This window comes from Pieris napi, chromosome 11 (assembly GCF_905475465.1).
Source record: "Pieris napi chromosome 11, ilPieNapi1.2, whole genome shotgun sequence".
Taxonomy (NCBI): domain Eukaryota; kingdom Metazoa; phylum Arthropoda; class Insecta; order Lepidoptera; family Pieridae; genus Pieris; species Pieris napi.
This window is the reverse complement of record NC_062244.1, coordinates 1,892,862-1,919,104: the sequence shown is the minus strand read 5'-3', so window position 1 is coordinate 1,919,104 and position 26,243 is coordinate 1,892,862. Positions and strand designations below refer to the sequence as shown.

The 26,243-nt window shown below is 34.8% G+C and overlaps 1 protein-coding gene across 1 annotated transcript in view; it reads right to left on the bottom strand.

Annotated features, from left to right (window-relative positions):
* Positions 1–472: 472 nt before the first annotated feature.
* Positions 473–26,243, bottom strand: part of LOC125053594 (bicaudal D-related protein homolog) — a 100,379-nt gene continuing 74,608 nt past the window's right edge. Inside the window, exons 3-10 of the mRNA XM_047655013.1 lie at positions 26,028–26,183; positions 25,104–25,277; positions 24,211–24,323; positions 23,712–23,845; positions 10,344–10,564; positions 4,321–4,473; positions 3,599–3,703; positions 473–2,929 (exon numbers count right to left, since the gene is read on the bottom strand). Of these exons, the coding sequence (XP_047510969.1) occupies positions 2,804–2,929; positions 3,599–3,703; positions 4,321–4,473; positions 10,344–10,564; positions 23,712–23,845; positions 24,211–24,323; positions 25,104–25,277; positions 26,028–26,183 (1,182 nt within the window). The 3' untranslated portion in view covers positions 473–2,803. The remainder of the gene's footprint in view (positions 2,930–3,598; positions 3,704–4,320; positions 4,474–10,343; positions 10,565–23,711; positions 23,846–24,210; positions 24,324–25,103; positions 25,278–26,027; positions 26,184–26,243) is intronic.

Genomic DNA, 26,243 nt, shown 5'->3' with positions numbered 1-26,243 from the left:
GTAGATTTAATTTTCATAAATTAATTCACTGGAGGTCTTCGTGGGTTGGTCGATGATTCGATTCCCCGTATACCAAAATTGTTTAGGAACCTATCACATGATAACCTATTAATAACCATAATTTTTGTAGCACGTAATTAACTCACCCTACCTTAATCTGATGCCCTCGAGAATTTCTGATGATATGTTTTTTATACTAATCTGATCCTTACAGTATACAGCAGTTATATATATGGGGCTCATATTTGTTGGAGGTACTTAAACGGCTACAAGGTATCCCCCTGTATATTAATCTTTAATATACAGGGGGATACCTTGCCAGGCTTTAGTAAATCCCGAAATTCCCCCTTTGGGTCCTCTACTATGTGTCATAATTAGGTGCTCAAACACGTGCTGAGATGTCACTTGGCGGGACGGGACAGTTATTTCATAGGATTATTATTTGATTAAATAAATAATGAAACACACAGCCTAAAATTCATACTTTATTCAGTGAAATACATACAATATTGCAAATAAAACTAATCACAGTAGATTTATATTAAGTACTTATTATATTTTAAGTAGAATGTTAGTATGAATAAAACTTTTAAGATTTATCAGCTAAAATTCCTTTGAATTTCGTTAATGAATACCGCTCTTGCTCTTAATCACCAATATATGGCAACAAAAATTACATGTCTCACAAAAATCACTTTTAATATTATGTTGTTTACATTTATAGAAGTAGTTTACGTAAAATATAAAAAAAATCAAATTATGATAGCGTAAAATAAGATTCTTCAATAATTTAAAGAAACTTCAAGTAATAAGTATGTCAAAGATTTGAGCAAAAAACAGTACTAAAATATCAATTAATAAAAAAATTATTACATCTAATTATCCAGGATTCTGTAGAAATAGAAACAAATTAAAAAAAAGGAAAATGTTACGTGCACGTATACGCACTGAACGTATACGCACGTAAAGTGATTTTTGTGAAATATAATAGCGAAATAAACCTTAAAATAGCGGAATGACTGCGATACGAATTACAAAACACATATTTGTGCTAAAATATAAAGATAATAAATTATTATTGCATCGGACGTAGACCTGTTACATTCAGTCTTAAAATAAATTATAAAATAAGCGTTAAATTAAGTACATTTATCGGTGAATATTAGGTACTTGGAATGTAACATAAGTATGCCAAAATTAAAATATATAACGGATAATTAAAAATGTTCATTATAATCATAATGTAATTGATACTTCTAAAACAAATTAGTATAAATGCACCTTTTAACTAAAGCACTATGTGTCCATATTCATTACAAAGAGTATTTTAGTTAAAATAGTGCAATTAAACTAATTAAGTTTTTAAATAATACAATCTTGCCAACTTACACTTTTGTTTTACAAAAATAGAGCAAAATATTACATACAGATTATGCAATTCAAAATGAAGTGTCGCACTCTAAAATGTACCCTTCGTATTATTAATAAAATAGGAGTATTTCATTAATTTCAATGTCACACATTTGATAAAACTTAGACGAAATGCAATGTAAAATCATTGTAAATATATTTTGTAGTTCTTTAGGCACCAAACAAAAATTCTTGTTTTTGAACAAAATGTGTTCAAGCCCAACTTTAAGGCACAAAAAAGGCGTCTTCATTCCAATTCCGTATTATTCTGTCACAATTAAGGCACGTAGGGCAAGCCCCAGAATGTACATTTATTTTATAGTCTATGGTCTTTAGTACTCTAAGGACCACCATTTTTTTTTCTTTCGTAAATCGATGATTTCTTTTTTTAAATGATTGTAGCAGATCGTTAACTATTAATAATATGGCTAGTAAAAGGTTTGAATGTAATTTAATCGCCTTTGAATAGTGTTTTATTTAGTATTTTATATATTTCGTATAACATTTCGGTTTTGGAGATATTTAAGATAGACCAATAAAACACTAGTTCGTTTGGCGTTTTAAAACTATATTATGATCTAAATAAATCTATAGGTGCAATGATTATCTATATTATTTACATGAAATGGACGGGTTAGCGACAGTACGTGGCTGATTTAATAAGAAATTAATTTTATTTACATTCTAGAAATTGTCGCAAATAAAACTAAATTGTTGTACCATATAAATATTTCGGTAATTATGACGGAATTGCGTTTTTAAAAGGTTAAATAATATTTGTTTTCGTATACTTACAAAAACTAGGAATGTACTGAACTAATAAAGTTTTAGCAAAAAAACAATATCGGCCGTACGTCTCCTAACCGGTCCGTTATCATAATTTAACTAAAACTTAGAACAATATAGCTATAAAGGGTGCAAATGTAAAATTATACTGAAAACACAAATAAGTGAATAAATGATCTAAAACACTAATCACTGCAATATACACACATCGTTTGAACGTTAAAATCGTGAAATAAAACGCGGCAAAACACAAACAAGATGGCGGCCGCGATGACAGCACATTTGGAAGCGCTCAACGCAGTGTGTCATAAGTGTAAGAAGATGTCGCCACAGACAAGAGAGATTTAAGAAATGCAATATTGAGTAACACACAGGTAACGACAAACATTAAGAAACGTACGTAAGTCTCAATAATTACTATTATTACTTTGACATTGAAAAATAACTAAAAGTAATTAAAGATGTTATTAGGTAAAAAGTAAATACTAAAGTAAATTTTCGCTACTTTTTAAAGTAATCTCGCTTTTCCGTGGCTGAAAGATGTCGGGATGTGTCAATGTGTAAGCAGGTGTGAGGTCCCAAGCAGCAGAAGGAGAAGAATAGCAGATCACCGCTGGAAGAAGCCCAGGATCCTTGAAGTGCGAGTGGGAGGCACGGGTTGGGGGATCTTGCGACGCTTCTCTGACGTCAACTTGTGCTTCATCTGCTCGTCTATCAGCTCTTGCATGTCCATCTGTAATTCAAAACAACAATGTCAAGGTTTGTAAAACACCCTAACTAATTACTGACAACCTCAGACATATATTCTTACAAATCAAATCGTGGGTAACTAATAAAATATAACATAAACTATACTCAGATTTTTAATTCCGCAGAATTCTGACAGCTTTCATTTTTTGACATGTCAGAGATGGCAAACCTTTTTGGCCGGGCACATTTTATAATTTTAATACGAGTCTGAACATCTGAGTCTATAGTCATTTTATTGTTAGTTAATGCATCAATTTTATTAAGTGCGGTGCTGCACATTAAATGTGGTTTAACGGCGAGTGATAATTACTTCGCACTAAAAAAAACCGCACATATATAGATTTTTTTAAAGGTTTACTAAACCTGGAATTAGTAGGCAGTGATGCCAGCAAAAGAATAAAATAAAGTAATTAAAGTTAATTCGATATATAAGTTTGGTAAAACATAAAACATACGTAGCATTTTTTTTGATTGCCCTCAAATAAGTCAAATTTGTGCCCGTTTTCGGTGGAGAATTTTTTTAGTAGCAACACTCATGAATTGTCAGAATTCTACGGAATAAAAAATCAAAGTATAACTATATTTCTCACATACTCTAACACAAACCAAAATATTAAGGTTCAAAATAGCTAACGACTATCTTAATACAGACCTGCCACTGCTCTAGCTGCTGTCCAAGGTCAATCTTCTGTCGGACAGCTTCGTATAGCTGACTATTCGCCTGCATCAACTCCACGCGGGTCTTCGCAAGGGAAACCTGGAATATTACGTTTGGAAATTAGTCTTTATTAACTTGCATTCCGTATACAGATAATATAATATCCATTTATTTGTTATTGGTTTTTCTAGCTACGATGGCTGAAAAAACTGAATCCTACAGTCAAAGTCGAGACTTATCCCGAACTATGACTCCTGTTAAAAAACGTAATGGTTAACACTTGTGTACACATAAGCCAATAGGTTTATGTTGACATAGACATAACATTTATTACTAACAAAAACACACACACAAAATAACAATAATCAAAGAAAAAAAAAATATAATGAGAGATATAAAAAAAATCCCATTTCCCATTCGGTTCATTTCAATTGTGTTATGCGTGTGTGCTGTGGTTGTAATGGGCCTTGGCTCAGCATTATGCTGAGGAGCAGAATGTTCCACAGCGCTGGTCATTCTGCCAGAGACCACAGCAGCTAGTTTTGCGTTTCAGGTAATGTAGCTGATCACTTGCAGAGAATAATGATCAAAAAATTAAATATAGAAATCTTAAGCCAATAAAAGATTATAGCAACACTGAATGTACGTGAATAGTATTCCTAATGTTATATAAAACATGATACCAGTAACAGTAAATTAACTTGATTTAAACCCACCTCAACAGCTTTCTTCCTCTCGATAGCTTCGTCCCTCTCTTGTCTTGCGCGAGCGACAGCCTCATCGTTTTGTAGACTACTGTAGTTTGCGTCATTTAGCAGTTTGTCACGTTCTTCAGCGGCAGCGCGTAATTCCACCTCTGCTACTGACAGCTGTCAAAATATACACAGTTGAGTGTCAAAATAAACTTATTATAAATATAGTTAAAAAAAACTAAAAAACACACTTTTAAAGCACATCAAACTAAAAAGTGAAAAATAATTCCTAATTTAGGCTGAAAATGGTAATGAACAAAAAATACTGGTATTATTGTGAAAAAGCGTGGGTTGCTCGACAGGCACAGAGCACCCCACGCACAATATACGTTTAAATACGTAATACGTTTTTGGGGTGTACACCCCTTATCACTTATGGGTTTGAAAGAAGCTACTATCTAGCCGATTCTCAGACTTACTGAATATCCATTAAAAATTTCATAAGAATCGGTCGAGCCGTTTAGGAGTATGGGATCGAACATTGTGACACGAGAATTTTATATATATAAGAATATGCTAATAAATAAAACATGTAGACTGTTAACTATGAGTTACGACTATAACACTTCACCCATGACTATGTAATTCATGCATAAAACCAAACCTATTTGTATCGCTATAATAATGGTATGTATTTGTATATATGTATATATATATATATATTCGGTGTTGAAATAGCGCTAAGTGTCCACTGAAAATTACCCTAAGCCCCGGAAAAATAAGGATGGAAAGGGACCAAGTGTGTCTCAACTAAAAAGCCGCGTTGATGTGAAGTTAAATGATCAAAACGGCGCTTGCTAAACAAAAACCGACCCTGTAGTCGTTTTTTATATAAAGTGGTATAAAATTATTAAGTTAGTTTACATAAGCACTTATTACGTAGAGCGGGGGCCTTGACAAAGCGTTCGGGACACGAAGGTCGAGTACTTTCACAAATCACTCGATGACTCAAATACCAGGATTTACGCTTACAACTAAAGGCCGATTTACATTATCTTAGTGTTTAGGAGAGTGCTTTAGTACAACTTGAAAGGCAAGTTCTTTAGCGTAGCGTTTACTAAAGCAAGTAGCGTTTACATGTTTCAACTAAAGTACTATCCTAAAGCACTCTCCTAAACACTAAGATAATGTAAATCGGCCCTAAGATAATGTAAATCGGCCATAAGGAAATACTCTTTAGTTCACATTTTTAGCTTTAAATAAGCTATAATGTTAAAATCAGTGTTGGCCTAGATACTTTAGCGTGCGACTCTCATCCCTGAGGTCGTAGGTTCGATCCTCGGCTGTGTTCCTATGGACTTTCTGTGCACATTTAAAATTCGAACGGTGAAGGAAAACATCGTGAGGAAACCGGCTTGTCGTAGACCCAAAAAGTATTCAGCGTGTGTCAGGCACAGTAGGCTGATTACTCAACTATTAGATTGACAAATGATCATGAAACAGATACAGAAATCTGTGGCTGTAATTCAAATGATGAATATTTTATACTTTGGACGGTTAAAAAAAAGTATATATTTAGAAGTGAAGCAGTGAAAAAAATTGCTCTCTAGACTTAGACTAATTGGTTTAAATGGTAATTTAAAGAATTATTTATAGATAAAAAAGCATTGACCTATTCGCGAGTTAGTCATATAGCCTTCAAGAATACAAAAAGCTCTTCCTATAAGACTGACCACTAGTAGGTTTTGAGGTTTTGTCCATAAAGGCAACACGTGGGATTGTATGTGGGTGGATATCCTTAAAAGTAGATAAGCCAATATAGATTATTCTGTTTAGTGACACTTAAATATATGTATATGTCACCGTAAAATTGTAAACACCGTTAGATTGTAATCTATCTCGCGAGATTATAAACTGTCGAAAGATTGTGAACCTCAGCTTACTGCTTACAATTTAACGTATTATTATTCGGTAGTTATATGAAATTGTTGGGAAGTAAAATTAATCTGTAATTTACCAAAGAAGTTTGAATGATAACTAAGTTAGTTTAGTACAATCTACCGAATAATAATACGTTAAATTGTAAGCAGTAAGCTGAGGTTCACAATCTTTCGACAGTTTATAATCTCGCGAGATAGATTACAATCTAACGGTGTTTACAATTTTACGTTAACATATATATTGTTGTGTATGTTTCTCAACACGTTTGTTGTTTAGGTTAGAGCAGGAACTGGAGAGAATGATTTCCCTCCAAGGATTTCGGTCTCGTCCTTCGATTCGTGATTAACGTGAAACTTTCTTATATTGAATGAACTTTCAGAGGAGCTCTTTAAATAAATATCCAGACCACATATTCAACTTTTTTACGAGCTTTTTATAAAGTTTTCTATTGAATTTGATGTGTGATAAATGTTTTTTTAAATAATTTATACCAATCATAAAAATGTAGATTTTCTAATGGTACAAAATTCTTTAATTTCTTTATGTGACTATATATTCTAGACTTAAGTTCTTCGTGAAATTGTTGCCGCAAATCAATTTATTTCAATCGATATAACGTCAAAGCGTGTGATTATTTTTGATCGCTACAGTGATCTATAAAATGGAAGAGTAATTGTTTATGGTATTCCGTATAGGCAAGTTGAAAAAAGCTAAAGCTAAATAAAATGTGTATCCTTTTTTCTCTAGTTGAAAGAGTTATTAGATTTTAGTAAACCCACCCAGGTGATTACATAAACATATTTTTGACGCAGTTATTATTAGGTTAGGGTTTAGTGTGGGTATCAAGAGACACGCGTTCAAACGCCAACTGTGCCCCAATAAAACACACTACACTTATTTTGACATAAAATAACGAGTTCAGCATGACGTACAGACCCGAGCTGTAAAGTTCGGCTGTGTACTTCGCGAGCACACAACGTCTATGGTGATAGAACGTTGAGGTATTTGCTACCGCGGAATAAATGGACTATAGTTTTATAATAGTTAAACGTTGAACAACATAACAAGTTAAAGAATTATTTTTATATGCATTTGTCGCATTCCTAACAAGACGGTTCTTACATTAATACAAACCACAGTGGTTTTTAATTGTAATATATCATGATTTAGATTGTATTATTCTGTAAAATTATTTATTAAAAAGGTGGCAGGAGCGACATGGATAAGGAAAGCAAGAGATAGATCTTTGTGGAGAACACTTGGGGAAGCCTATGCTGAAAAGCAAGACGATCAAGAAACCGGTGTCTAATAGGAAATAATTTGATAATATTTACATTTAGAACTAAATTTCATTAATAACTAAGTAGAAATAAGATAAAATGTAACTTATAAGATTGTCAATAAAGGCTACATTTATTTATTTATTCTGTAAAATAAATAGAAAAATTGTTTTTCATTAATTGAATAGATAGAGATTGCTCTTTATAACACTAATTCAATAGATAGATTAAAAAAACTTAAAATTTGCAAACAGCCAAGGAAAACATCGTGAGACAAACCATATCTACGGCGATAAAAGATCAGTCACCAAGAAAAATCTGAGACCCATACCCATAAAGGTCTGCATAGATGCATACTTAAATGACATTCAAGTATGCATCTATTCTAATTAATATTGACTGCATTTTGGCGAAAATTAATCCGAAGCGGTCATTTACGGACCATTTATAATTGTACCGTGCAAAAGCCGTTCAAAACCCGTTGTGTCGAATAGCAACAGTTATTTTTTTGTTCGATGCCATTGACCAGTCGTATGTAGTCAATATACAGGAAGTTATCGTGAAGTAGGTCGTTTACGTCAATGTTCAAATTATTGAGAATTTAAATGCGCACGAGTCCGTGTCATATTAACAATTGAACTAATTTATTTGTTGATCAGCTTAGAGGAGTTTAATAAACAAAATCAGCGGTACAACCATTGTAAGTCGGGGCCTCAGATTTCTGCTTTTGTTTTATAATCATTTTTAAATCAAATAGGTGATCAACTTCCTATGCCTGACACACGCCGTCGACTTTTTGGTTGGTTTTCCTCGCGATGTTTTCCTTCACGCTTCGAGCGAATGCAATGCGCACCTAGAATGAAAGTCCTTTACTAGTACCTTTACTTGAGACTCTGTAGGTCCTTCAAATACCTCTAAATATCAATTAATTTTTTTTGAAGTTATTGTTTTACACTCGGTTTGAGTTAACGTTCGTCATAAAAAATTTAAAGCTGTGGATTATAAATAAAGAGTTAATTAAATTAAATTGAATTTAAATATAAATATGCTTCTTTACTAAATATTTTCTTGAAGTAATGGGAGGTCGCAATGTCAATTGAGAACATGTAGGCCATGATATCGCAACTTAAAAGATATATATACATCCTGAAAGAGTACAGCGTGTCCTTTTCACTGTCCTAATTACACGTATTTAATCATGTTGTGTTTATTGGCACAATTATTTAGTTAGAACAGTGCCATTAAAACGTTGGGGTATAAATTTAGGTACCTCTCATCCCTGAGGTCGTAGGTTCTATCACTGGCTATGCTTTTTTTTATGTTGGAGAAGAGCCTTTACAGGTCAGCTCGAGCTGTTTTGGTCAGTATAGCTTGGCCGGATTGGGCGTTTTCCCGCGACTAAGACTCGGACCACAGCTTGGGCCGTCGCAGGGTGGTCAATGACCTGTAGGACAGGACGGAAGCTCACTGGAGTGAGCGAAGTACGAAGTAAAGGCGCCTTTCCAGGTGAAGGCCTAAATCTGATTTTGGTTTTATTTGGAAGCCCTATTTCCGAAACCATTCTCCTAGCGACGAGGCTGCGGTCTGAAGTCTATTCACGATGACACCTCTATATTTGTGGGTAAACAGAGCGGTGTCATCGGCATAGAGAGTTAGCTCCACATTGGGAGCGGGCGAGTCACCGGCGAATAGTGTGAAAAGGAGGGGCGCGAGTATCGAGCCTTGAGGTACTCCGGCCCTGATGATTGGCCCCTCCAATACGATAACGTTCCCTCTACACTATAGCGGAGCGGTCGGACAAGAAGTCGTGTACCATACGCACGAGTCTCAGTGGCACTTGATGGTGGTAGAGCTTGTAAACCAAGCCGTTGTGTCAGACCTTGTCGAACGCCGTCGCTATGTCGAAGAAGAGCGCACCCGGGGCTCTCGGTTTCAGAGAGCTGTTCATCCCGGAAAGGATGTGCTCCGTGATCCTATGGACTTGTTAATGGCACGAGTAGGCCGGCCTCTCAAACCTGCTCGTCGGGAATGACTCGCTTTTACGACTAAAGTATTATAAAATACATCTACTAAACTAAGACTACAGAAACCACATCATACGAAAATTACTGAATGTCGTTTCGTGTACTTTGTTTGTTATCATAAAGTATAGAGTACAATTACCTGCAATAACGTACAATACTTTATAATAATGTACAGGTGGACTAACTAAGAACATACTGTACATATATTTATATTAAGTAAATGACCTAGAATTCAAAGTGTCATTCTGTTTAATCGCACGCATTAAAATCTGACATTAGTAAGATAATAATTTTTTTAATTGATTACGAAAGCTGTTACGTTTTAAATTAAATTATGTGTTATAATTATGTAACACATAATTTAATTAAAATATATATATTATAATATATAATATAATATTATAAAGTTATTGTTGTAAAGAAATTACATAGCGTCATAGCGGTGGATATTTCTAAGCTGTCATTAAAAGTGTTTTGTTGTTTCTGATGATATGAGATAGATGTGTACTACTTATTAATGAAAGGAAATCTGTTTTTAATAACGTATCACTATCTCTTTCACATTGGGTACCTTTGTTAATAACTTCTGATTTGAATTAATTCAGTATGAACACCACGAACAGTATATATTTTGGCAGTCTTTTGACATATTATTCGTTTTGTGACATGGATTTATGCCGTCCAATTGACCACTACTAAGCATGGTCTGTGTATGTATGAAATAAGCGTACTATATATAGCCTGTGGTTTGATACATTGATATATCAAATATCATCGTTTTATTGTAGTAAGTATTCCTTACCTTAGATGACAAATCAGCGATTAACTCGTTCTTCTCGTCAATCTGTCTCTCTCTCTCCATAGAACGTCGCGCATGCGCCGCAATGGAATCACGTACTCTGCTGCCCTCTAAGGTTGCGTAAGCTGCAACTGCATCTGCGCATGCGGCTGATAAGGCTCCACGTCTTAAGGTCTCCCCTTCATCACCATCCAGTGATGATATTGATAGATCCGAGTGTAATCCTGGAAAGAATTGTTTTATTGAAATGACAGCTTATAAGTTTTGTAAGTAAATAATATTATAGTCTCTCCCTTTTCTTCGACACAAACGCTGCACATCTTCGTGACGTATCCGTAAAAAATTTACCCTCATGCGCCTAAAACACTTCAAAAATAAGACGACTCATTTGTCTCGTGGTTAGTACCCCTGACTGCGAATCCATGGGTCCCGGGTTCGATCCCCGGATGAGACAAACATTGATGTGATGAGCATTTGGTGTTGTGCTTAGGTCTTGGGTGTTTAAATATGTATTTATATGTCTATCTATCTATAATATGTATGTATATCCGTTGCCTAGTACCCATAACACAAGCTTCACGTTTAGCATGGGACTAGGTCAATTGGTGTGAATTGTCAAAAAAAAAAAAATAAATTATATAATAATAAATAAAATATAGCACTTTAAGTGGTTACATTTTTCACATGCAGAAAGTATTTCGACATAAATCGTGACAGTCGTGATACACAACTGAGTCATCTATAAAATTCCGCTTTGCACAACATGTTTACCTTACATTGTGATGCGAAAAACTGTTAGCAATTATAATTTAGTTCATGACGTAATTAAAATAAAATATCTGTTTCATGATCATTTGTCAATCTAATAGACAAGTAGGTAATCATCCTGTGCTTTACACATGCGATCGACTTTTTGTGTCTAAGGTAAGGGAGCGTTCAAGTATTACGTAACGCAATTTTTGGAGATTATTGAACCCCAATGTAACTCGCCGTAACGTTTTTCAGTACCCAAGTATAGTCAAACGTTTTTTGACCACCTAGTGACTCTTTAGTTACTATTATGTGGTGTAAGTCGAAAAAATATTAACAATAACGCGTAATTTAATCCCCGCCCCGCATCGTAACGTTTTACAAAAGGACCCCCCCCCCCATCCCAAAATACGTTACGTAATACTTGAACGCTCCCTAAGTGTTCCTCACGATTTTTTCCTTCACCGTTCGAGCGAATGTTAAATGCGCTTATAGGAAATGCATTGGTGTATACTTGGGGATGGACCCTACGACCTCAATGATGAGAGTCGCACGCTAAAGCCACTAGGCCAACACTGCTGCTCATGACGTAATAAGGTAATCTAATAAAAACGAATCGCAAAGCTTGTTGGACCAATACGAGTCTGATTTATTCGTTGCACTTTGAGGAAGGTTTTTATGCAGTTTAATAATTGCACGGATAAACCTAAAAACCAGTTTCTATTCCGGAAAAGCGAACAGTCTCTATAGCAGCAGGTTCCATATGTTGGTATGTAGTATGACAATACAGCGAGGAAATGCTACCAGCGTTACAGGTACACTGCCACAGGGACCAAACTTTTTAAATTTGTTTAAATTTTCTTTTATTAATTTTCAATTATTATTATTACTATATAGGTTAAGAAAATTGTTAATACTGTATATTTGATTGTTATGGTTACTAATTAAAATGTTACTCAAACTCAAAATAATTTTATTATATAGGTAAACAAGTACACTTATGAACGTCACAAAAGTTTAATTAACTCTAAATGTGCATTTACTACCAGTTAGCAAGTCAAGGGCGTAGAGCGGGCAAGAAGAACTAGCAAGAAACTCTCCGCCACTCTTTTTAATCGCTTAGTTTTGACTTTTGAGTCATACAAATTGGACTGGAGCAAATCAATCCCAAGGATTAGGTACATTTAAATATTCGTCAAATTTATAAAAAGCTTTATTGATTAATTTACACTTAACGAGAGCTTTGAATTTATTAAGTGATAATTATTTAATTTCGCTTGGGAGTTTGTTGTAAAAACGAATACAATTTCCATATAAGGAGTGGTTTATCTTCTGGAGTCTGGTTGGAACAAAAAAAGTAAAAAAATCATATTAAGGCGAAATAAAGTTCGCGGGAGCAGTTGGTAAATTTGTCTTGGATTGTTTTCCATGTAAAACACGTTTGGGTTTGGAAGGTTTAAATATTTGTTTGGTCAATTATATGTTTACTGTTAATTTAAGGTTACGAGAAATATATATAATTTAAACCTTCTTTTAACAAGTATTAGAATTTAGAAATGATACAGCTTCTAGAAAAACGTGATGTTGTGTAGAGTTATCACTTCTTTCTGGTTGGAGCAAGTAAAGGCAGGACAGGATAATGGCAAAGGGAAAAAGCTTGCAGAGGAAATATGGAAGCATTATTTATTTGCTTTAAGTGATATTATCATTTTATACTAACACTAGCTGACCGAGCAAACGTCGTTTTGTCATATATATCATTTATAATAAAAAAATAGGGTTTGATCGTAGAGGGGTGAAAGTTAGGCGTTGTATGTATTTTATGTTGCTGTATCATAAAAAAATAAAAACGAAAAAAAAAGCATACCTAAAAATAAAAATAAAATATTTAGGGGTGGACTACCCTTAACATTTAGGGGGATGAAAAATAGATGTTGTCCGATTCTCAGACCTACCCAATATGCACACAAAATTTCATGAGAATCGGTCGAGCCGTTTCGGAGGAGTTTAACCACAAACACCGAGACACGAGAATTTTATATATTAGATTGAGGAATCATAAACAGTGGTAATACAAACAATACAAAATAACAGAGTGTCTTTCCCTTAATAGAGATTGTAAATAGTGTTATTAGACACTTTTAAAATTACTTATTAGTTAGACTAGATCGTAATCCATGTCTTAGTGAACTAAATACCAAAATGTATCGAACATATTAAATTTTTAGGAGTTTTCAATTATACAACAGATCTTAAGTATTGCACAAGCCCAGGTGCGCTTTCTATACTATATATCTTATACCACGATTGGAATGATATCCATCACGGGTGGACAGGATCGACGGCTTTACCACGGACGAGGTCAAAGTCCGCAAGGTTTGTAATGAATAAATAATAATTTAAAAAAAACTAAAAAACACGCTTTTAAAGCACATCAAACTAAAAATAATCTCTCTCTGTGCCATATTTTTCGTCTATCGAGCAACCCACGCTTTTTCACAATAATACCAGTATTTTTTGTTCATTACCATTTTCAGCCTAAATTAGAAATTATTTTTCACTTTTTAGTTTGATGTGCTTTAAAAGCGTGTTTTTTAGTTTTTTTAAACTATTTTTTGTTTGAATTAAATCTGTCCGTTAAAAGTGGGTCAAAATCGAGTCCGAAGGAGTCGGTTACATACATACATACAAGTGAAGCTAATATAAAGCGTGATAAATAGCAACGCTGTTTATTCATCCGGGATCCGAATCTTAAAGAGTCCCTTTACCAATACTAACTAGACTAATAAAGCAGTTGAAAATACATAACCGACCTCCTCAAGTGAAGGAGACAGAACAAAAACGTGGAAATAATTAAAGTCATTAAAGTGTAGAACGGGGTCAGTTTCTCGTGCACTTCAATTTGAAGGCAACATTAACTTACAAATTAGTGACTTACGAGTTATCAAGTTATAACGACGGCATTTACTGTCTCAGTATAATGCTAAAATAGATTTAATATGTGGTATAGCCAGTAGATTGCTACTTGATGGTTATGTGGTACTCGACTGGCATCGATGTAGTCGAGTAATTTGGTGTAAATACTTGTCTAGGAAATTAAAAAAATAAACCCTTTAACGAGTTCGACTAACGCCCACGCGATTGGGCCGCCGGTACTAGCGCTATGAGCATCATTTTTTTTCATTGCGTAATAAGACCCCTGAAGAACCGCCATACTGGTAAAAATGACCCACTATTTTGTGTCACTATCTCCCGGCCTAAGTATCATATAATAAGGATTATATTATGTTATTATATTTAATAGTACAAGACCTCCGAAGGAGTGAAGACCTCCACATACTTCCTCGCAGCTTCCCTACTATTTTCCAATATTTCCCCTATATCTTTTATTTCATCTTCCCACTTCTGGTGGGCCATAAAACTACTAAGAATAATTTAATTGAATAATGAATTAATATCTCCATATCAAATGTTATACAAGGATGAAACCAAATTCGATATAATATATAATATGGTGTAGATAATAAAAACTTACGAAACGAATACAGAATTGAAATCGAAATCGCTATCGTATTAAAAGATAACTTAGTGTACAAGTATTTTTGTGTGTAACTTAGAAACACAATTATATTTTTTATAGTTAGTAATTATATTATAATTATACTTTTAATTATAATTTTTAAATGCTATGTGCCTTTATAGCGTGGGAGAGTATAAAGACCATACGTTTTGACAACAATTATAAATATCGTAACTGTTCTTATTATTATGACATTATGATAATTTTATCCCTATTTTTTTAAGTCCCTATGGCTTAATGTGCGGTTTTATTTATAATTAATCAATGTGCAACTTTTCAAATAAACGATATATTTATAAGGATTAGTTTCGTATACATGCAGCAGTAAAAGCATTTGACAAACTCAACATAGTATTCATAATTGGCTCTAATAGAAAGTTCAAGAAATCATAGTCACGATTTTTGGCACAAAACATTAACCTTGTTTTAGGTTAGATCAATGTGATAGTTACTAGGCAACCGTGTAGAAACATTGGTAGTATAATCCTTTTAAGAAACTGATCACTAAATTTTAAGGGTCCGATTTTCAATTGTTTTTGGATTATTCTTACGCAAACTGAAACGGTTATAACAATGACATCATTGAAGTTTCTCTCTCTTCAGTCGGTAGCTCATGTCTGAGTGTCGTGGTCAGCAAAGAAACGTCACGGACAATCTGTTTCCACTGGTTTCTGTCCTGCGCCTTTAGCATTTTATATGTATTTCTTAATTGACTATCATAAGTGAACATTGTGTTACCTAAATGACTCTTTTGTCATCAGTCACCGTGACCACGCACGCTGTAAAGCACGCGAAACGTCGGTTAAATTGAAGTGCCATGGTTCGAATGGCAAAAGGGATTTTTTAATTTTAATTTTTAATTTTTATTGTTTTTGATGTCTTATTTTATATTTTCTTTAAGTATTGTTTTATTTATTTCTTTTAGTATTGTATTTTGTGTGTTTATGTGTGTGTGTTTTCGTTTGTAATAAATGTTATGTCTATGTCTAAATTTAAAATTATGTAAAATAATTGTAAATTTATAATAATACATAACTTTAATCCGGTTAAGAAGTGTTTTCTTTAAATGTGTAAAGGTTATGTTATTAAAAGACAATACTATTACCTAAATGAATAAATTTTGACTTTGACTGTAAATGTCATCTCTATAACAGTGTTCGAGCCAAGGCTGTACAGTTGAAGAGAGTGCCTGCGTCTGGCTATACTCTCGGGGCGTAACTCTGACGATTTAGGAAATCGCCACGCTTATGAAACTAAGAAAGCCTGCGCAAAATGTACAGCCTTGGCTCGTACAAACAGTGTATAGTTGGACGATGAGTCTTTCACTTGATCGGTCTCCTGGTTGGGGTACGGCCACGTGATTTGGCTTCTGTGTTACCAACCACCAGTTTCTCCAAGTTCTCATCGCCTCTGCGCATTGTATGGCCGACATATGACTTTAAAGAAAATGTATAAAAAATGACTGTATGTCATACAATTAAAGCTATAACTAATTTAACTTTAAAATCGTACATTGATATCTCTTTTTAACCGACTTCAAAAAAGGAAGTTTTTCGTCAGAAATTACTCGTTTTTTAGTGATACTTCCAATGACTTATACGATCAATTGCCAGAGGGCTCGCGAGTGCATTGCCCTCCTTTTGGTACGCTCTTTTCTTGAAGGAATCTAAGGTAATTAGTAATAGTAATTGGTTCGGCAATACTTCAGTGGGCAGCTGGTTCCACATAGTGGTGGTGCATGGCTAAAACTGCCTTAAAAAACGCTTAGTTGTGGAACGACGGACGTCGAGGTGATACGGATGGTATTTCGTATTCTGCTTTGACGTCCGATGATGAAACTCAGCTGCAGGTATTAGTCCGAACAACTCCTCTGAACACTCTCCATGGTAAATGCGGTATGTTTTATTTTTGTTAAAAATTCCTATTTATATCAAGAATGTTATGTTGCGGATGTCAATACAAAGGAGAAAGTTTAATATCCTCACTTTATATGCATATTATAAATAATAGCTTTATGTAATATGTATATTAGACTGCCGTATATTGCTCTCGATTTCTCAAAGATCACTGTCGGCCTTTTAAGAATCTGGTACGCTCTGGTGGTACGCTCTTTTCTTGAAGTCTAAGTCGAATTGGTTCGGAAACTTCTTCGACCTCCGTCGTTTTATTACTGCCTTGCGATTCTGTAACTCACTTTTCGAACTGATCGCTTCTTAAAATAATTGCCATATCTGTGATTCAATATATAAAAGACATAAGTTCTACTATTTTAAGTTTGTCAATGTCTTATACATCTTAACTGATTTCTTTGTCCTAACATGCATCAGTTTTAACTTTTACGAAAAAAACAATTGAATTATTTGTGTGTGCAAAGACATAAGTTTATGTGTATTGCAATTTAATACGTCAGATTTGCGGGAGGTGTTACAAAATTGCTGTTTTAACAGAGTATTGCAAGCGTATTATGCAAATGCAGATAACTTGTAGCATTAATGTGTCGTAAATTGAGGTCACTTAGTCGAAATGAATACAATTTTACCACGTCAACACTAACTATGCAAAAAGCTTTTCTATCCAGTCCGGACATAAAACGACCACTATTTAAGGCTCGACTTGTTTAAGCTATCGGGGAATATGCTTATTTATTTAAGTTTACCACATCATACATCTAAATCTTCCATCTAAAATGTATGACAATTTAAGTAAACATGTGTGTTACAACATAACAGTGTAACAAAAAAATATATTAAAAAATACAATTAAAATATATACAAGATAAAATAAGCATACAATAAAATGCATAAAAGACGTATTGAGAATATCGACAGCGCCTAATCACCTGCATCATGAGCATACCCCACATAGACACCATCACACAACACAGCCGAATTAGGAATTATTTATTTAAATGTATTGATTTTTTCGGTTCGTAAATGTTTGAATTTGTTTATATTATGTATTACATTTTAGTCTATATGTTTAGTATGAACGGTTTATAGTATTGCCTTTGATTAACATAACCTTTACACATTTAAAGAAAAAACTTTTTAACCGGATTATAATAATACATAACTTTAATCCGGTTAAAAAGTTTTTTCTTTAAATATGAACGGTTTATGTTATATACAATTTATGTTACCTGTAGTATTACTAACTATATATGTATAACAATTACTTAGAAGCTTTGTAGGAACTAAAAGACTAGAGTCTAATAACGTACTTAATTATGGGATATTAAAACATTCTATAAGTCCTATAAGTCTGGAGTCTGGAATCTGTACTTTTCCTATATTTATTCATGGTTTTTAAATACTTGTTAGATTGGGGTATAATAGCAAGTTATTTGTTCTAAATTTGAAGTTTTTTGTTCTAATTTTGAAGTTATTAGTGCGTGGCTTTTAATTGTATTGTTTGTTTAAATAACATTATGTACATTAAGGTTTTTTAAATATTTGCATTATTGTTGCAAAGGCTAATGCGGTATTTTGGGGGCGTTTATTTACGTCATCATTTAAGAATTGGTACGCTCTTTTCTTGACCCTAAGTCGAATTGGAAATACTTCTTACAGCTGGTTCTACATAGTGCGCGGCAAAATTTTGACGGCTCATTGGTCTAGTGATAAGTACCCCTGACTGCGAATCCATAGGTCCCGGGTTCGATCCCCGGCTGAGACAAACATCGATGTGATGAGCATTTGGTGTTGTGCTTAGGTCTTGGGTGTTTAAATATGTATTTATATATCTTTCTATAATATGTATGTATATCCGTTGCCTAGTATCCATAGCACAAGCTTCACCAGCTTAGCATGGGACTAGGTATTGGTGTGAATTGTCCAATCATAAAAAAATAAAAAATAAACTTCTGTTTTTTGTAGGTTGTAGCGCTACAAGATTTTGAAAAGAGGTTTATTATTAATTCACAAGAATATGTATCCCATGTTCCACATATAGCGGGATTCTGTTCTTTGAATAACTATGAACAGTTAGAAGCAGCATTGTTATGTAGAAAAGTAGTTTTTATACGGACAGGTGACGAAACAAGTTAATTTATAAACTACTCAAGCGTTAACGTCGCAAAAACATCGCAATGTCGCCTTGTTGGTTTTCTCATCGTTTCGCTGTGCGCTTCAAATTGTTTTTATATCGTAAATTAATTTTATTATTAGATTTCTTTTATCTTTTTCAACTCTAAATAAAATCTAAATAAAATATGTATTAATCTTGTGTTGCACAAGGTCACGTCGAAGAAACTCAAAAGCTAATGGGCTGATTTTGAAAATTCTCTTCTCTTCTTTCGACATTGGAATACTTTATTATTCCTGTGCGTGACTAACATATGGTATATTTCGAATAAATTATTTCACCGCCCGCCTACTTCAGAAAAAAATCCATCTCTCTCCTTTTGAAATTGGTTAAAAACACATTGCTTCCCTGTATTGTTTATAACATAAAATGCAAGGCATTATAAATTATTAGAGCAGTGTTGGCCTAGTGGCTGCAGCGTGCGAAGCTTATGAGGTCGTAGATTCGATTACCGGCTGTGCACCAATGGACTTTCTATTCGCTCGAACGGTGAAGGAAATCATCGTGAGGAAACCTTGCCTTTTTTTGACCAAAAAAGTCGACGGTATGTGTCAGGCACAGGGAGCTGATCATCTACTTGTTCATTAGATTAACAAATGATTATGAATCATATATAGAAATCGGAGTTCCAGACCTAAAAAGGTTGTAGCGCCACTGATTTTGTTTTAATTTGTTAACTAATATCGCACTCATGTTAATATTTCGTATGGCATAGTTTTCAGTAGTCATAAAAAGACCTCGAAACACCCTTGACCCAATTCGAAAATAAAATAAATAAACTGTATGAAATATGGGTCTGATGTACTGCGGATGGCACCGACTGACACGGTAAACGAGAAATGCGCATAATAATGCATAGATGATTTATTTTTGGGGTTATGAGGTACTTTCATGATCGAAATATTGGGGCGCCACCAAAAACCAATGGGGAAAACTAAGTCTTGGACTAAGAGTACTTTATCCGTATCATCATCATTTTTTAAAGAGCAGCAGTCTGTACGCGACACGCGCCTTTAATTTCCAGGTCTAAGGCAAGCCGATCTTTTCCGTTACAATTATAGAAAAAGCACATAGAGAGAAAAGTCCAGTGCACAGATTCGATCACACGACCTCAGGGTTGACAGGTACATTCGAGCACAGCTTACTGATTGAAATATTGGTCAATGTTTAATGCGTCAATATTTTTGAAGTTACACTTTTTTTGGCGCGTTAGGGAAAAATGCAGTAAATTTTTACGATGCGCGCGCACACCGTCACAAAAAACCGACACCCTGAAGTTAGCTATAGTCGTTTTTTCTACAAACGTAGAATAAAATTTTGGAAAAGATTTTTTTCCTATTATGCTAAAGAAGTATAACTTCTAACGCGTCTACATAAGAACACATACATATTTTTTTATGTCATAGACAAACGGGCAGGAGCCTCATCTGATGTTAAGTGATACCGCCGCCCATGTGCACTGCCAGAAGGCTCGCACGCGCCGGCCTTCTAAGAATTGGTACGTTCTTTTGTTCGGAAATAATTCAGTGGGCAGCTGGTTCCACATAGTGGTGTGTCAATAATTGCCTTAAGAAACGCACAGTTGTGGAACGACGGACGTCAAGTTGATACGGATGGTATTTTGTATTCAATATCGTCAAAGGATTTAGAACGATGTTCGTTTCGTTGTTTTATCAAACTTGCTTAGCTTATCAGAATCAAAACAATACGCGAGGACTATAGCGGTGTACTACATGTGTGTACATTAGCAAAGATTGTCACGCAGGTAATATACATGTCGGATAGCAGGGGGTGGTGGTTTAGACAGGGGCCTTACAGTCCACCGTATTTGATCATGCATAACATATTTTAGCCGTCACTTCTTGAGAACGCGCTACTCTCAAGACCTATTGGTGTGAAATAAATATGGTTATGTTCAATACACCCTTTTATTAAGGCTATATAATCGATCTGTCACCGTAAAATTGTAAAAAACCGTTAGATTGTAATCTATCTCGCGAGATTATAAACTGTCGAAAGATTGTGAACCTCAGCGTACTGCTTACAATTTAACGTATTATTATTCGGTAGATTGTACTACACTAACTTAGTTATCATTCAAACTTCTTTGGTCAATTACAGATTAATTTTACTTCCCAACAATTTCATATAACTACCGAATAATAATACGTTAAATTGCAGTTCGTTAAGGTTCACAATCTTTCGACAGTTTACAATCTCGCGAGATAGATTACAATCTAACGGTGTTTACAATTTTACGGTGACAGATCCAAAACACAGGGCAGAACATCAGCTCTACAGTCAAAACCGTTTACGACGACATTGTTTAGAACAACATACCGGTTATATTGACCATAATCAACGAACAAATCAAACAACGTCATCGGCTGTTACGACTATCGGTGCTTACGACCAAATATCAGTAGAGTCCGCGCCATCACTGAATGCCGGTAGACGCGGCGCTAGCGAGTAGCGCAGCGTAGTAATATGTTGCTAGTGCTAGGGGGAAGGCAAATTTACCCCAACGTAACAAATTAATGTGAAATTAGCGAACTAGTTTTTAAGATTTGCTTCTAATGTTTAACCTTAAAATGAATAAAATAATATTTCACCGTAACGACAAATTTAGTTCCAGGGTTCCCGTCGGCAATTAGTGGTGGCGCGGACTTTAGTACCTTCGATGGTAAAACAGATTTTGACTGTACTAAGTTCAAATCTCCACCACCAAATACTGTATAACATTGCGCTTGCGCATATCTGTACCGCGTTTCGTACGCTTTAGCAATACGTAGCACATCCACAGCACATCTGAATTTACCTAATATTTAGCAGATTTAACCCGTAATGAATATTTATAATTTCACGTAACGCACATAAATACTTGATACTTGCTACATATTTATGTAAGCATTAGCTTTTGGTTGATTTCTAACAAATTAAACGTCCTCCACTTTGTGGAATTAATATACAAATTGGATTTATAGCTTACGAAAGTGACACCTTAATTTATAACCAACTAGCGACCCGCCCCGGCTTCGCACGGGTGCAGTGCTGATACTAAATACACAACGGAAAAATTGTGAACGTTGCATATAAAAACATACCGGGCCGCTCCGGCTTCACACGGGTATAAAATATATAGCCTATATATACTCACTGAAAAAATGATTAAAATCGATCCAGTAGTTTTGATTTATTTATTACTGCCCATGGCACGCGTTAAATTTGAATATTCTGATAAATATCGTAGGCCTGCGTTTGCAATGTAAGCGGAAAAAAATTAATTTTTTACGACATTAGAAACGTCAAAAATAACAGTATTTCTTCACTATTTAATGGATGTTATTATACATATAAACCTTCATCTTAAATCACTTTATCTATTTAAAAAAACCGCATAAAAACCAGCTGTGTAGTTTTAAAGATTTAAGCATACATAGGGATTTAGGGACAGAGAAAGCGACTTTGTTTTATACTATGTAGTGATTTGGTGATAAATCTGACAGTATGACTACACGTTGTTTGTATATAAATGTTTCTGTGTAACTATTAAAGTTGTAACAGAAATAAAGATAATAGGGCTTACCCTATTATCTCCTATCTAACAGATATTTTTAAAGAAAAAGAGGTTATGTTAAGGAAAATCGGAGAACGTTGGGGAAATAATCCTATTAAGTCCGTGAACTGGAAGAAGATAAAGCATAGCTGAAGGAGTCAAAGGGCTATTTGTCAAGTCAAGTCAAATCATTTATTTCAAATACACCACCATTACTGACCTGTCTCTTTTCATCACAGCGTAAACGTAATCTGTCAGAAAGAGACCAGACAATACTTAATTGAAGTGGTTTATTTCTACAAGATAGCAAAAGGTATACAAAATTAACTCCACAAAGTATTATAAGCAAAAAATGCAAACAACGCTTGTATATAGGATTGTATTTAATGTTTAAAATCACGAAGGTATGACCTACAATAGAACACGCTATGCACGTTACAGTGGAAATGTAAATATTTTCTTTGATTTGTAAACGAACATTAGGTTTTCAGTTAATATTTTATTGCATTGCCGAGAGTTTTTTACGCCGGCTTTTTCTCTTGGCCTACACCCTCTGTCTTCTTTGCCGATGAGTAGGGATGCCTACAAATTCAAATTTAATGACGTGGAATAAGTGATACATGTATCTTATGTTCCATCATAAACATATTTTATTTCTATTTATTTATTTATTAGATTATGTTTTTGGCAAAACAAAATATTTATTTACACAAAATATTGTAAACCTATTTTAAAAGACTAAGTGTGGAGTTTCTTGCCCATTCTTCTCCACACGAAACTACCTTTTGGAAGGGGCAACTAGAATCTTCTTTGTATTTTATTTGACGTTCAAAAATGTACATTGTGAATAAATGATTTTGATTTAGTTTACTTTAAGTTACAAAAACTTCTGAAAGAGTGAAGGCCTCTTCTCTTCTTCCACTTCTCTCTAATCTTCGCTACTTTTATCAAATGTTTCCCTGCCATTTATCAACAAAAATCCCACGAAATCTAGTTTTTAATCCGCCCAAAACAAATATTCTTATTTTTTTTACCAAGTTTCTTTCTTTGCGAATGAGGCGCATACTAGCTGCTGTGGTCTCTAGCAGAATGACCAGCGCTGTGGAACATTCTGCTCCTCAGCATAATGCTGAGCCAGGGCCAATTACAGCCACAGCACACACGCATTACACACTTGAAACGAACCGAATGGGAAAGGGATTTTTTTTCTTTGATTATTGTTATTTTGTGTAGTTTATTATTTGATTTTTCTTAATTAAGTTATGTTATGTACATATCTATGTCTATTTTTATTTATTTTTCAATAGATAAATACGTATAAAAATATCACAAATGAAGATGTATCTCCATAAAATTAAGTAACAGGTTTATATGCTTTCCATATATGTGAATCTAGACTTACCAGAATCATCGTCGTGTCCTGTATTAAGTTGAAGAGCCAGTGACCTGAGTTGTTTGAACACCTGCACTGCTTCGGTGCGTAGCCAGTTGTCGTCCTGCTCTTCAGGTTCTGTCTCCATCTCTGAATGGAGAGACCTGGAGACAAAATCACTCTGCTTTAATACTTGTTTTAAAAATACCTATTTCCATTTAAGTTTGTTTTGAAAATGTAAAATGATTCCCTTAAGAGTGATTTGAAATATGTTGGTTTAATGAATTGAACATGCTCTCAACCCAGAGGTGGTGCGTTCGAATCACGGCTGTGCACTGATGAATTTTTTGATATTGAATATTATCATGAAACTAAAAATCAATATAAAACAACTATTATAATAATTATAGCCTTGATTTTAATTGTTCACGCATGAGTAAGCGCAAATGACCGGTTTTAGAAAGATTCAACTGAGAAATAGGGAAAAGCGTTAGGTCTGGTCTGGTACTGGGTTAGACATATGACTTGCCTTGCAACTTTCGTGGTTTTGACGGGTTCCGGTGCACCGACTCGCTCTGCCAGCGTATCATGTGATCGCTGAAGACGTTCAAGGTCCTTCAATGTGTTCTGGTAGAGATGTTCCTGAGAAGTAATTAGGTGTAAGGAAATTCAGAAAATGCACAGAAAATATATCATGTTTTTCGTCACAGCATGCTCCGAGTCTCTGCATTAATGTGCAGAAAGAACTGGCGTATCACTTATGAGAACTTATTTAATATTATTTTATTTGCACCACGTCAACTCATAGATTATTCATATTCAGTTATGAGAGGATTGTCGAACTATATGTATGTTAATATATGTCAACAGGTGAAAAAACGTAAACGGCCCCAAACACCACAACGGTTCACACATAGATTCTTTAAAGATCTATTCATGTTTTTGTGCTCACACTATATGTTTATAAGGTCCTGAGAGATAAGTAAAGAAAAGTTTATAGGAATTACAGATACCGGCAAACATCTTGAACAAATTCTAGCCTACGCAGAAGCGATTTTTAGATATGACTTGGGGCGATGGTGCTCGGCGGCGGGAGTGTGACGTGTCGATCGCGTGATTGGTAAATCAGTTGACGTTTGTGTCCCGCTATGCGCAAACATTCCCCCACTCCCTTGTTTATTGCTCAAGAAGTTTGCCGGTATCAGTACTCGATGTGGGTATTGCCCACCCAGTCTCTGAAAAGCAGATATACTGGTGTGGGTCCCACACACCCCTGCAACTTTCGAGGGCAGGGGTTTCGCAAATGCACTTCCACATCGGAATCCATATATCAAAAAGAAGGGTTAATACCATAGTAATTTTTAAAGACCTGGCACAAATGTAAAATGGATTGAATTAGTGAAGCAAAATTTTTATATATACCTGTTCCTTCATCTGCCTCTCAAGAGCAGCAATCCTGTCATTGGCTTCCTCCAGCTGTTGGGAGAGATTTTCATTATCCCGCAAAGAACCGGTGAGACGTTTCTCCAGGTCCAGTTTCTTGTCAGTTACTAATGCCAGTTCGGACTTCAAGGATGCCAAACTTGAGACGTGGTCCTACAAGTTGAGTCAGATTAGTATTTAGACGTTAATAAATTTAATGATTTTTGTATGTTTTCGGGTGTCCCAAGATATTTTCGAGAAGAGATTCGAGTGAGAGATCAATTTTAACATTGCGATTTTAAAAATTTGCTTACGAATAGTAATTATACGGTTACATACAAGATATAACTACTTATTTGTAATATTACAACTGTAATTAATGATTACATTTTAAATGTGTTATTTATTATACTTTCTAACCTTAAAATATATTATTAAAAGGAGTCCCTTTATGCAAGGTTCCGAAGATACTGGCAGCGATTCCATATAAAAGTAAAAAAAAGAAGAGAAAAAAAATAAACGATATTTTTTTTGTTTTTTCCGAGATAAATGTAACATTATAGGCCCATCGTTGGCTGTGGCACCTTGAGCGTATGGGCCATGGAAGGAGAATGATGACTGAGTGACTGCTGGATAGACAGAGTAGAGGAGGATCTGCTGCAGCTGAAATCCAGCAATTGGCGGAAGGTAGAACAGGACAGGGAAGATTCTCATTTGGCAGGTCAAGACACTTTTTGGGTCGCAGAACCCAGAGTGAGTGAGTGAATGAGTGAGTGAATGAGTGAGTGAATGAGTGAGTGGGTGGAGTGTTAGTGTGTTTACAAAGTGATAGTTTATCCATATAAAGAATAAATAAAAGATGCACAAGAGTGAAAAAAAGATCATTTATATTTGCTTATTATTACTCAATTACACTGAACCTACCTTTAAACTGGTCATCCGTATGGAGCACTGGTCTTTGAGGCCGTCGAGTTGAGCCAGCAACTGAGCTTCCGTCGCCGAAGACTCCTTCAGCTGAGCTGTGAGCCGCGAGTTTTGAGCTGTGAGTTCAGCGATCAAGTTCGCCTTTTCTTCATCTCGCTGAAAAATTAAATAGTGTTAACTATAAAGGTAGGTATGACTAGTGTATTTAGAAGAGAA